General features: G+C 43.5%; 1 protein-coding gene across 4 annotated transcripts in view; it reads left to right on the top strand.

Moving 5' to 3' along the window:
* Window positions 1-12,749, top strand: part of PLEKHH2 (pleckstrin homology, MyTH4 and FERM domain containing H2) — a 123,999-nt gene that overhangs the window by 94,451 nt on the left and 16,799 nt on the right. For all 4 annotated transcript variants that reach the window (XM_075925428.2, XM_025179012.3, XM_025179013.3 and 1 more), the window contains exons 20-24: window positions 158-337; window positions 3,189-3,286; window positions 3,711-3,888; window positions 8,935-9,090; window positions 10,365-10,462. In XM_075925428.2, the coding sequence (XP_075781543.2) occupies window positions 158-337; window positions 3,189-3,286; window positions 3,711-3,888; window positions 8,935-9,090; window positions 10,365-10,462 (710 nt within the window). The remainder of the gene's footprint in view (window positions 1-157; window positions 338-3,188; window positions 3,287-3,710; window positions 3,889-8,934; window positions 9,091-10,364; window positions 10,463-12,749) is intronic.

Here is a 12,749-nt window from a genome sequence, read left to right as displayed (position 1 = left end):
GTATATTTCTAGTGACAGAACCTTATGTGTTTTTTAAATTATTTTAATTTAGTTCATGATGCTTTAAATATTATTGCATTTTTGTTATTAAACACCTCTGTGAAGAGGCTAGGTGGAGGTTCATATATAAACTTACATATTATTATTTTACATCCAGACCTGCCAGTTGTTTATTAATGCTGCAGTTGACTCTCCTGCCATTGATTACCATGTATCTTTGGCCCAAAGTGCTTTGCAAATCTGCCTCACTCATCCTGAGCTTCAAAATGAGATCTGTTGCCAGCTCATTAAACAAACAAGAAGACGACATCCACAGAACCAAGCTGGACCAATACAGGTATGAGTAATTTATTTTAATGAGTAATTTCTTTTAATAAATTGTCCTTCATGTGAACAATGAAGAAGTTTGACAGACCACTGAGTACTGAAAATAACTCTGCATGCTTAGGTAAAATTAATATCTTTGTGCTATGCTTTATTGTAAATCAGAAAAATAAGTGTAAAGAACATCTCATATCTTTTAAAGGCTGAACACAATACAACTTGGGCTTCCCACAACTAAAGTTTAAAGTAAGGTATAATGCACGTACTCCTGTGGTTCTCCTCTCAGCTGCTGCATGCTTCCTTGAAAACCCGTCTTCATAAATTACTTCCAGATTCAGCCCTTAACTCACACAGCCCATTTGTTTTTAAAGTGTGCTTGAGTAGGTGGAATTAATTTCCCATATTTGACCATCCTTTGGATTATGCCTGTTTTCAGACACATATCTTTTTTCCAGTGCCTGACCTTACAGAATCCCACTGATCTTATGTACATACGGCATAACAAATAATGTATATGCAGAACATAATTGTGTTTTTTTTCACTGTGTTTTATTAGAAGAACTACATTATTCTTCAAATTTGTAAACAGGGAAAAAATAAAATTGAGGAGGGAAGGATTATAATCTAAGTAGTATGTACAGATTTCACAAACTGAAATTGATGGTTTTAATGTAACCTTTGATTCTCTTGACCTATTGATTGGGCATCCCTTTATAGATAAAAAATGTTATAAACTTCTATAATGGTTTTAAAAGTACATTAAAGTGCTTACATAAAATAAAAATAATTAAGTGAGGGAATGTTTTGAGGTCCTAGATCATTAAGGGTGGATATTTTTTTCTCTCAAACATTTTCATGTCAGTGTCACTCCCAATAAAAGTCTGATCCGTCACTCATTGAAATCCATTCATTTTTCCTTAAATTAATGGAAGTTGTATAAGGCTTTAAATGGGCAGAGAGAAAAAAACTGCAGATTCTTAGATAAAATAATAACATTCCCACTCAAGCTGCAGGTAAGGTGTGAAGCTGCCTCATTGTTTATCCCTCAGCATTTGTCCTGGGCTAGAGCAGTGCAGATATGAGGATAGCATCAGCAAATGAAATCTGGGAGGGAATATAGGTAGATCTATAATTGAGGTTTTCTTACATTTGCCATTATAAGTTCCTGTTTTCAGTTGCTTACAGTTTTGCCATCTTAAACTACTTGGGGTAAAATTTCCCATGTGAGGTATTTGCCTCAGACTGATTTATTGTGGAAAAAAATCAGCAAAAATGTTCAAGTTTCTCAGATTGAGGTCAAGGAAAATATGTTTTTTACTCAAATTAAAAAATTATTGCAATGCTTTAATATGTTCTAGTGCCTGCACACTTTGAAACAGGGATTTAAAATTTATTTGGTTGCCTGATTTTCGGGCTGTCACTGTACCTTTTCCCCAAATCTGGCTCAATTATGAATCTCTAAAATTGTGTTTGAGTATATTCAGTAGAGACTTGTTAACAACTACATTCTCTGAAATTTCCATCAATAGTGTGCATACAGGTTATTCCTTCCACCACCCATAGATAGCTGTGTTGCCATACACAGGACCTGAGATCTTCCTTTCACTCAGTGCAACTGTAATCAGCCCCTTAGTATCTGTACATATATACAGTCTTTAATTATGTGGTCACATACTATTTTTTCCATAGTATCCAAGCCTTATTCAGTGCACAGTATGACTAGTGACCTGGAAATATATCCGTGAATGAGATATGTTTATAGGATCCCTGCTTCATTTGCTACAGATCCTGGAGGTTGCATTATGAATGAGAAAGGGGACTGCAGCAAGTGATGAATAGTTTGATGGTTAGGGAACTGTATGCCACTTTAAGCAGATTTCTGTCCTATTTGATGCAGGACAAGTTATTTAAACCAAATTTTTAATTAACTATGTAGTTCTTATTTTCTAGGTGTCCCAATTGAGACTCCTCTGGTCTGCAGAACTACTGGACACTTATAACTGCCCCTGGAGTCAATGAAAGTTGAACAAATAAAATGCTACATTCTCTGAAAAAAAGTCAGGTTATAAACATCTTAACATTGGCACAACAATTATTTTACACTTTAGACATTAATGTCTTTGTGCATTAGTTCCCCAGATATAAAATGCAGATAATAATATCACATTATTGTCACAAGAACATTGTGAAAATACCTCACAGGGATTTGACAATACCTCACAAGAATGTTGTGAAAATAAATTAATGAATATTTTGAAATCAGTGCTGAAGTGGTGAGCCCCAAACAAAAACTCACAAGAAAATTAATAATTCTGTATTCAGAGTAGGTTTAAATAGCATGCAGTAAATAAGTATTGGGTCTGTGCACTGAAAAATGAAGATAAAACAAAATGTTGAATAGCTGCTCATTCAGTGGGCATTGTTTATACTGTAGTCTGAATGAAGCAGAGTACCTGCGGGGAAAATAGGGATGTAATGTTATTAAAGTTTGTACCTATAATGTGTATTCACAGGGCAGCTGAATTAAACTTGCACAAGCAACCTTGATTCTAGTATTCTCCAATGTTTTAGTGATTGATTTGCATCCTTACCATTCTTTTAATAGTTTTTGTATGTAATTTTATATAGAAACTTAATCAAAAAGAGTTGCAAGGAGTGAGGGGGAATAAAGAAATAGAGTTAATGACATCTTGGGCTTCTGAAGAGTTAATATCATAATTCATTTAAGCTTTTCACGTATAGTTTTGAGCTTTTCCTTCTAATTGTCTGTAATTTCATTTGGGATTTGACAAGTGATCACAGTAGAAAGTTTTTTTTTTTAAAATTTTGTAAGAGGCCCATGATGATTTTTTTCTTTTGTCCAGGGTTTGCAGCTGTTAGCTCTCTGTGTTGGACTATTCCTTCCTCAGCAACCATTCCTTTGGCTCCTCAAACTTCACTTAAAAAAGAATGCCGATTCCAGGTGTGCATACTTATTACTGTCTAAGTATCTCTGCTGAAGCTTCTTGGATACATTTTAAAATAAACTTTCTGACATTTGTGCATAGATACTACAAATTATCATTTGTACACATAAGATGCATGCATCACTTGAAAAATTATCCTTTGTATTGGAAATTGTGCTAGAGTATCTGAACACAGAATGTAAAAACATAATACACAGGCTACCCACTACATTCTGAGGCAAATTCATTCCTGGCAAAACTGATTTAGTTTCAGTGGTTAACACCCTTTACATTCCCACCTTTGATGTAAAGAGCTGTTGGAAACCTTACAAGGAAACCTTACAGTTCTCCTTCCATTGGGAGCTTTCAGTGGGTTTACTCTCAGCTTGACACATACAGAATCAGTTCCTGAGTCATGCTCTCTTTCTTTCTTTGTCACAGAACTGAATTTGGGAAATATGCAATTTACTGTCAGCGATGTGTTGAGAGAACCCAGCAGAATGGAGATCGAGAAGCAAGGCCATCTAGGATGGAAATCCTTTCAACTCTTCTAAGAAACCCCTATCACCACTCATTGCCCTTCAGTATTCCAGTTCATTTCATGAATGGTATATATCAGGTAGGCTCATAAGCTGATATTTAACTTGCCCAACCTGATTTTATTAGCACATTCATGAAGGGAGAACTATGAGCATTAAGATATGGCTTGACTTTCTGCTTCCTGGTTGTTGACAGTAGAATTGGCAAAGTAATTGTCATATATGATCAGTGTTTCAGAAAAAAAATAAAAAAAGTTTTGTGCAAAGTATCTTTAAAAAAGTTTAAAAGCCATTATTGCCTATAACATCCACTTAATTTTTCTTCTTTAACCAATCAGGTGAATGGAGCAGATTGGGAAAAAGAATGGGGTAAATTAAAAGATATTCTCTCCAACTGAGCACCTTGGAAGTTCTTTGACGATCATGAGGCAATGTGTATCTCTTATCATGATTAATATAGGACACATGCATTTATTACAGGCAGAATATACTCTATAGTTTCTTGGAGCCAATTAAGATCCCATTGAAGTCTGAGGGTATGTCTAGGCTGCATCCCTCTGTCAGCAGAGGGATTCAGATTAGGTAGGTCGACATGGCAAATGAAGTGGGGATTTAAATATCCCATGCTTAATTTGCATAAAAATGGCCGCCATTTTTGCCGACTCAGCACTTTGTTGGCAAAAAGCAGCAGTCTAGAGGGGGATCTGTTGAGAAAGAAAGCCTTTTTCAACAGATCCCTTATGCTTCCTACAAGGAGGTTTACAGGATCTGTCAAAAAAGGCTTTCTTTCTCAACAGATCCCCCTCTAGACTGCCGCTTTTTGCCGACAAAATGCTGAGTCGGCAAAATGTGGCGACCATTTTTATGCAAATTAGGCACGGAATATTTAAATCCTTGCCTCATTTGCAATGTCGACCTGCCTAATGTGCATCCCTCTGCCAACAGAGGGACGCAGTCTAGACACACCCTGGGTATGTCTACACTACAGCGCTAATTCGAACTAACTTAATTCGAATTAGTTAATTCGAACTAGTGCATCTAGACTAAAAAATTAGTTCGAATTAGCGTTTTGCTAATTCGAACTAGCAAGTCCACACTGAGTGGACCCTGAACTGAGATTAAGGCTGGCCGGAAGCAGTGCCGGCAGGGCATCAGATTAGGACTTAGAGTGTGGAGCTGCTGCCTCAGGCTAGCCGAGGGCTGTGCTTAAAGGGACCCAACCCCCACCCCGGACAGACAGTTTTCAGGGGTTCCCCGCTTGCAAAGCAGTCCTGGCTTGGAGTGCCCTGAGTGCCCACACTCGGCACATCACAGCACTCGGCCATCAGCCTGGCTGCACTTGCCGCAGGCTGCCATCCGGGGGGGGTCAATCAAGGGGTTTCAGGAGAGCTTCCACCCAGAGAAGCCCACAGAGCCACCCCAGTCCTCCCCATTGGGGGCTCGTACCCCATTCCTCCCTCACCTCCTTCCACTTACCCTTCCCTAGCCCCTCTTCCTGATGTACAAAATAAAGGACACGTGTGTTAAAAATAGAAACTCTCTTTATTGAACAAAACTGGGGGAGACTGGGAAAAGGAGGTGGGAGAGGGGAAGAGAGAGGCTGGGAGGGGGAGGGCAACTAAAATGATCAGGGGTTTGGAACAGGTCCCAGATGAAGAGAGGCTAAAGAGACTGCGACTTTTCAGCTTAGAAAAGAGGAGACTGAGGGGGGATATGATAGAGGTCTATAAAAGCATGAGTGGGGTGGAGAGGGTGCATAAAGAAAAGTTCTTCATTAGTTCCCATAATAGAAGGACTAGAGGACACCAAAGGAAAGGAATGGGTAGCAGGCTTCAAACTAATAACAGAAAGTTCTTCTTCACAAAGCAAATAGTCAATCTGTGGAACTCCTTGCTGCAGGAGGCTGTGAAGGCTAGAACTAGAACAGAGTTTAAAGAGAAGTGAGATAAAGTGATGGAGGTTGGGTCCATGGAGTGGTATTAGCCAGGGGGTAGAAATGGTGTCCCTGGCCTCTGTTTGTGGAAGGCTGGAGATGGATGGCACGAGACAAATGGCTTGGTCATTGTCTTCGGTCCATCCCCTCCAGGATCCCTAGTGTTGGCCGCTGTTGACAGATACGCTACTGGGCTAGATGGACCTTTGGTCTGACCCAGTACGGCCATTCTAAGCTCAGGGTCGGGGGTCTCAGTGGACCACCTTGATTTTCATGCACACCTGCTCCTGGGTGGCCAGGCTGGCAGCTATCCTGCCCTAGACGGCCACTTTCCTGTGCCTAGTGCGGAGGTCGTGGATGAGGTCCATGATCTCTGCACTAGACCAGGCGGGCGCCCACCTCTTGCGGACCCGGGCAGGCTCCCGGGAGCCGCCAGCCTGGTCCCGGGAAGAGGCGGAGGGCTGGGTGGCAGCGGGTGGCTGGCTCGAGCCGTGACAGGTGCAGGGTCTGCTGGCTGGGTGCTGGCAGGCTTGCACCTGGCACGGGCACCGTAGCCAGCCCGTGCCCCTTTAAGGGGTCCGGGTCCGGGAGGGGGGCAGACGAGTTTCCCTGGTGGTGCCCAGAGTGGCCACCAGGGAAAGCTGGGGAGGGCTAGCCTCCCACTAGTTCGAATTAAGTGGCTACACAGCCCTTAATTCCAACTAGTTAATTCGAACTAGGCGTTAGTCCTCGTAAAATGAGGTTTACCTAGTTCGAATTAAGCGCTCCGCTAGTTTGAATTAAGTTCGAACTAGCGGAGCGCTAGTGTAGCGCCTATCAAAGTTAATTCGAACTAACGTCTGTTAGTTCGAATTAACTTTGTAGTGTAGACATACCCCCTGAGAGAACCTTTCTATTCACTTCATTCAGAACCGCATCAGCCCTTTTTGTCTTAATGTCCCTAATGATTAGAGCTGGTCAGAGTTTTCTGTCAGTATATCTTATGATGAAAAATGGCTTTTCAGTTAAATCAAATCTTTTAAAATCTTCTAGTTTTGTCAACTGAAAATTATCATGTCACGAATAACAATTGCTCCAGAGTGGCGTCTCACTCTCTCCAGGCACAATGCATGCAATAGCATCCTCTGACCCACCTATCAGACTCCCTCTGGTGCAGGGGTGGGGAATCCCTGGCTTGCCTGGATCCAGCCCACGAGGCTCAGAGCTATCCCAAGCACTGGGGAGGCTGCGCTGATGCTTCAGCCCCCACTCTGTCCCACCACTGGATCTGAGCACACAAAATATTTTAGGCTGAGCCCCCCTAGACTCTGGAATGCGAGGGGGAGACCGTGGGAAGGATCTTTCTCCTTCTCAGTCAGGAACCACGTCAGTGAGGATTTCGAGTTTTGGTTTTTGCTTCTTGTGTGTGGTCCCTGACTGATTTTTTTCTGTGGGTCAGTGGCCCCCCAGCCCAAAAAAGTTTCCCCATCCCTGCTGTGGTGTCTAGACCCTTTTAGGTTTGTAGTGTCTTTAAAGGCTTTCAATTTACCATGGGCCATGCCTCCAGTAACCAGATATCTGGAGTCTCTGAGTTAGCTTGTGGGCAAGGACGCCATTTCGGGAAAGCAGGGTGGGCAGCAGCCTTGTGTACTGGGACACAGTTTGCTTTTCTTCCCGTTCCCCTGACAATAAGGGGGTGAAGGGAAAATACATGGTTTCTGTGCATGCCTCTTACTCCTGGCTGCTGAAGGGAGAGGGCAGAGGAGTAATTCACAGAACCCAAATACTTTTCCTTCACTTCCTTGTTGTTGGGGGAATGGGAAGAAAAGCAAGCTGCATCCCAGTACACACGGCTGCTGCCCACCCTGATCTCCGGAAATGACCTTTCTTTCAGGGCCTAGCTATTTAGTCTGAGTCTTTTTGTCCAAGCCCCAGCTTTCATTTCATCCTGCCCTTCTTTTAGGACCTAATGCTCTGAGTGTTTCCTTCTCCTACAACCAAAGGTGAAAGTAGGCTGATGCACCCAGGTGCACTGGTAGAAAGGGGTTGGCAGGTGCTCCTCTGCAGGTAAAGGTGCGTGGTCTCAGCCAGGCTCCTGCCAGCTCCATGTTTGACTCCCAGTCAGTCATGCTGGCCCCGCACTGTCTGGAAGTTCCATGCATGCCAAGAAAGAGGCTGGCTTGGGGCACTATAGGTGGAGGTGCATGCTCTCAGTCAGGCACCTGGTTGGATGCAGCACAGGCATGTGCTCTCCCTGTGGCAGGGGACCTATAGGGAGAAGGGGAAGAAAGCAGCAGGGAGTCTTCGCGTGACACTGCCATTGCCTATATGCAGTAACCCCACAGCCAGGAATAGGAGCAGCGTGAGAAAGGGACTAGGTAACTGATTGCAACCATGACTGCCCCAGCTCCAAACCTACCTCTTGCATTCTGTCCTGTACACATGCCCCTGCACTGACTCTTGTACCCCCACAAACCCAACCCTCTGCCCTGAGATCTTCACACACTTCCAAGGGGGGGGGGTTGCAATATGACAGTACCTGTAAGAAATTAAAATTACTTTCACCCCTGCCTACAGCCCATCTTTCTCTTCTAAACTCCCACTACCATAGACTACCATTTGCCTATCCTCCTCCCCTCTTTTCAGCCAAAGTATTTCCTATTCCTAATACCTCTCTTTCTGAACCAAACACTCCTCAAGTGAGTTACCAATTTTATGAACCCCTTCAGCTCATCCCCATGTGCGTTACCATTCATTGATTCTTTATTAGGCAAACTCCTTCAAATCTCCAGAAGGCAGACAAGGTCTTATAAAGGGGCCACGGCATCCTGTGACATAGTAGTACAGATTGCACCTTTGTAACCGGGAACTCCCTGGTCTGGCAACATCCAGAATCAGAGTCCCAGCGCCCTGCAAGGGGTGGAAGGACTGTGAGCCTGGTGCAATGCAGGGGTGCAGGAAGGGATGGCATGTGTCCCAGCTGAGCTGTTGGGAGGGAGGGCAGGAACTGGGAACCTGGGCACATGGCTCAGCTGGCCTGGGTGGGGGGCTGTAGTGGACTGTATCAGGCTGTAATGACAATAATCTATCCAAAGAGGATAGCACATGGAATTCTCTTTCCGTGTATGTTCTAGAAAGTATCTTCTTTAAAAATCACATATTTGATATTTTTGAGAGCTTTTGTAATTAAAGTGTTTTTTCCTCCTCTGTTCAGGTTGTTGGGTTTGATGCCTCCACCACGGTGGAAGAATTTCTGAACACCCTTAATCAGGACACAGGAATGAGAAAACCAGTCCAGTCAGGATTTGCATTATTTACTGACGATCCTTCTGGCAAGGATATAGAACACTGTCTTCATGGGAACATCAAGGTAAACTAAACTCTTTAATGAGCTGTACATCTTAAACAACAGAAATATCTGAATTTTACAGAGGCCTTTCCAAACAAACAATTCAAGGGAAAATTGTTTACTTATTACATGTTTTTTTGCTTTTTCTCATTTGACAAACATCAAAGGAAAAGATGAAAACAAACTAATTTTGCACTCACTGAAATTTATTCAGTGAAATATATTTAAAAGAATTTCCTGGCAAACTAGAATGGCTTAGGCAGTTGAAATGGAATAAAGAACTTTTCATCCCAGAATACCAGTTTACATGAGAACTGTTGTTATTACAGACTAAAAGTGATTAGAGTCTAATGCTCATTCAGTGGCTTTATTTGGTGTTCTCAGTCCAACTCCTGTGGCTGAATACCCAGTAATACTGAAGAGCTTTCAGAGCTGAAAAGGTGAAGTAGATCAGAGTAGCTGGTGGCCTTAGCTGGTGGCTGCTCTCTGGAGGAGGCTGCAGCAGGTGCCACTCCAATCCAGCGCTGTGGCTGAGGGCAAAAGGGGAGGTGTTAGCATCAGGCTTTGGGGTAAGAGGACCATTTACCCGGGCCGGTGGCCTTCAACATGAGGAACTGCATCCTGTCCTCCATGTCTGTAAGAAGGGATACTATGATGCAACAGGAGGTAAATAGAGCCAGGAAGAATTCTTCTTCCCTACCAGAAAGAAAAAAGGCTATTAAATTCAATTTACTTATTTTCATATTCTGCTTTCTGTTAATGTGAGATTTTTTGTCTCCCTTTGGTTTCTTTTAACATTTTGGTTGAGTCTTTCCATGAAGGTAATTAAATAGTTTCTTCCCATCTGTTCTGAATGGGTACCATTGAAACACATTCTGCCTCTGATCTGGGAAGAAGGGACCAAGTGAGTCTCCAATTTCACAACACCCTGCTTAGAAAAAGAACCATCACATCATGCAGTACAGATGTTCAATGATTCTCTTTGTAAAAGTCACTAGTTTGATTAGTTATATAACAAATAGTTTTGGATAAAGAAAGGCTAAATTATATACCTTTCCTTTCTGTATATGGGTAGATTCCAAACCCAAGGTCTGTCTTGTAGGACAAGTGAGTAACAACAACAAAATCTAATTACTAAATCTTCAGCTAAAAAAGTCCCTGGACAGGTAGTTTCCACAAGTTTAAAAATTAAAGCTACATGATTCTTTCATAATAAACAGATGGTTTCCTTCAAAGGTGCTGTTTTGGCAAGAAACTACAGAACTGACAGTTCCACATATTCATTTTCCTTTTAGATCTGTGACATTATTTCTAAATGGGAGCAGGCCTCCAAAGAACAGCATCCTGGGAAATGTGAAGGCACAAGAACTGTGCGCCTTACATATAAAAACAGGTATATAATACTGAGTATAATTCCCCTGCTGTATCCTTGGAATTTTCTTTAATTTTTATGGTGTTTTTTTATCTAGAAATGTATCAACTGAATCCAAAACTTTATTAAAAAATGTGAAAACATTAACTTGTTAAATAAATACATTTTCTCTACTAGTATCAATATTTTGAAAACCTTCATCTAATCCTTAGATGTTTGTTTTTCTTACAAGTTAGCAGATTTGAAATTACAGAGTCAGTTATCCTAGTTTGTTTTCTTAATTCAGTCAGTCAGCTGGTTAATTTGACACCCGTTTCCATGACCCTGCTTAGAGGATGTGGCTCCTTCCCACATCCTCCACCAGGCCATTTTTGCACCTTGCAAGATCCCATTTGTTGAGGTTTAGCTGGTCTTATTGGCTTTTGTGTAGGTTCCGGCTGTGCAAGTTTAAAATAAGGCTCAGTGAGCATGCAAATCCAATGTGGATGGAATTTTCAACACATATCATGAACCTAACAAGAGGAGAGAGAGGCTACCAATTAATGTGATCTCTAAAAATAGTCCCTGCCATTATGTAACCCCAGCCAATACAGAGGGGTCATATCCTACTGGCTTAGAGAGATTTGCTGCTCTGACCTCAAGTGGGAGCTGCTGTTGTTGCTAAGGGAGAAGTGCCTTTCCCCCTACCAGGCAGCCTTGTGCACAGGTTCTGAGCCCCTGGCTAGCAGGGCTCATAAAGCAGGTACGGGGCTTAGAGGGAACACTGCCTGTGGTGCCCTGGTCGCTCGTGCAGGCGCCATAACAGCACGAGCATGGAGCCCACTTTGCAGCCAGCCATCGTGATGGTGATGTGTGTTGTGGTGTCCTAATGGTTCACTACTTGGAGAGTAGCGCTTCCAACAAGAGGACAAGGCCGAAGCTCAGTGTGGCATGGAGACATTTCTCATGCAAGACTTGGCGCTGATGCAAGTGCAGCTGCTATTCAATCCTCTGGACACAGTGGAACACTGGTTCTGGCATTGTGAGACAATCTCAGACTGATGGTACTGCATTGTGAATGGCTTTCCCCTGCCTTAGGGCACTAGAATACCTGCATGAGACCCACTCTGACCATGGAGAAGAGCGTGGCAGTTGCCTTGTGGAAGCTTGCAATATGAGACAGCTACAGCTCAGTGTTGAGTCAGTTCAGAATAGGGAAATCTACAGTGGGGGCTGCTGTTATACGCATAGCCAAGGCCATTAATAACATTCTGCTACTCAGGGTTGTGACTCTGGGAAACGTGGACAGCATAGTGCATGGCTTTACCGCAATGGGCTTCCCTAACAGCAGTGGGGCCACAGACAGAACCCATTTCCCCATCTTGGGGATCAGGAGCAGATGAGGACTGAATATGGCCAGAAACCTGGGCCTTATGCTGCACTGCTTTGTGGTTCAATGATGCCAGGCCTCTTATTGCTGTCTTAGTGAGGGAAGGTGTCCTAATGCAGAGGATGGCATAAGGCTGACCTCCCCAAAAACATTGTGAGATGGATTAAAGAGTTCCTATGTGAGAGATTCATGGAGATGTGCAGGGCAGACTCCCACTGCATCTGCAGACAAATTAACAAGCTGTTCCGCCCTCCCCCCCCATCCCACCACATAGGCGCAGAGCGCGTCATACATCACACTCATTGCCTTAACCTGCTCGTAGTTAGAAAAAGTTTGTGAACTCACCCGAAGTGCCTTCCCTGGGGTTGGTGCTCAACTGGGAGATATCCTGGGAGGAGGGGACCAGCTCCAGCATCATGACCAGCTCCTGGCTCTCAGGCATTGCCAACTGGCTAGTCTCCTCCTCTTCCTCCTTCCCTTTCTCCTGTCCTCCGCCACCATGTTGTCCTCCATGCTGATGCCAGGTGTATGTTGGCCTGACTCCACGACCGCTCTGGGGAAGCTGGCCAGGCGCTACCCCCAGTGGCGTCCAGCTACTCGTAGTAGAGCCACATGTGAGGTTCTGCACCAGACCGTCCACTTGCCTCCTTCGCCTTGTGGTAGGACTGCCTAAGCTCTTTGATTTTGACTCAGAATGGCTGGGCATCCCTGGAACAGCCTTTAGCCGCCCGGTGCTTGCGATCTTGCCATAAATGTTGGCGTTCCTTTTGTTAGTTTTGAGTTTGGAGAGGATGGCTTCATCTCCCTGCACCTCAATGAGTTCCAGGATCTCCTGAACACTCTACACTGGCACTCTTCTGTGCCCCTGGGAACTGGAGTACATGGGAGCAGAAGTATTTGAAGTTGTCTCATTGTTGGTCAGATTGTTCAAGGTCATCT

Source organism: Pelodiscus sinensis, chromosome 3, assembly GCF_052426305.1.
Source record: "Pelodiscus sinensis isolate ZL-2025 chromosome 3, ASM5242630v1, whole genome shotgun sequence".
In the NCBI taxonomy this organism is placed as follows: domain Eukaryota; kingdom Metazoa; phylum Chordata; order Testudines; family Trionychidae; genus Pelodiscus; species Pelodiscus sinensis.
Note: the sequence above shows the minus strand (reverse complement) of the source record. Positions and strands in the feature narration are given on the sequence as shown.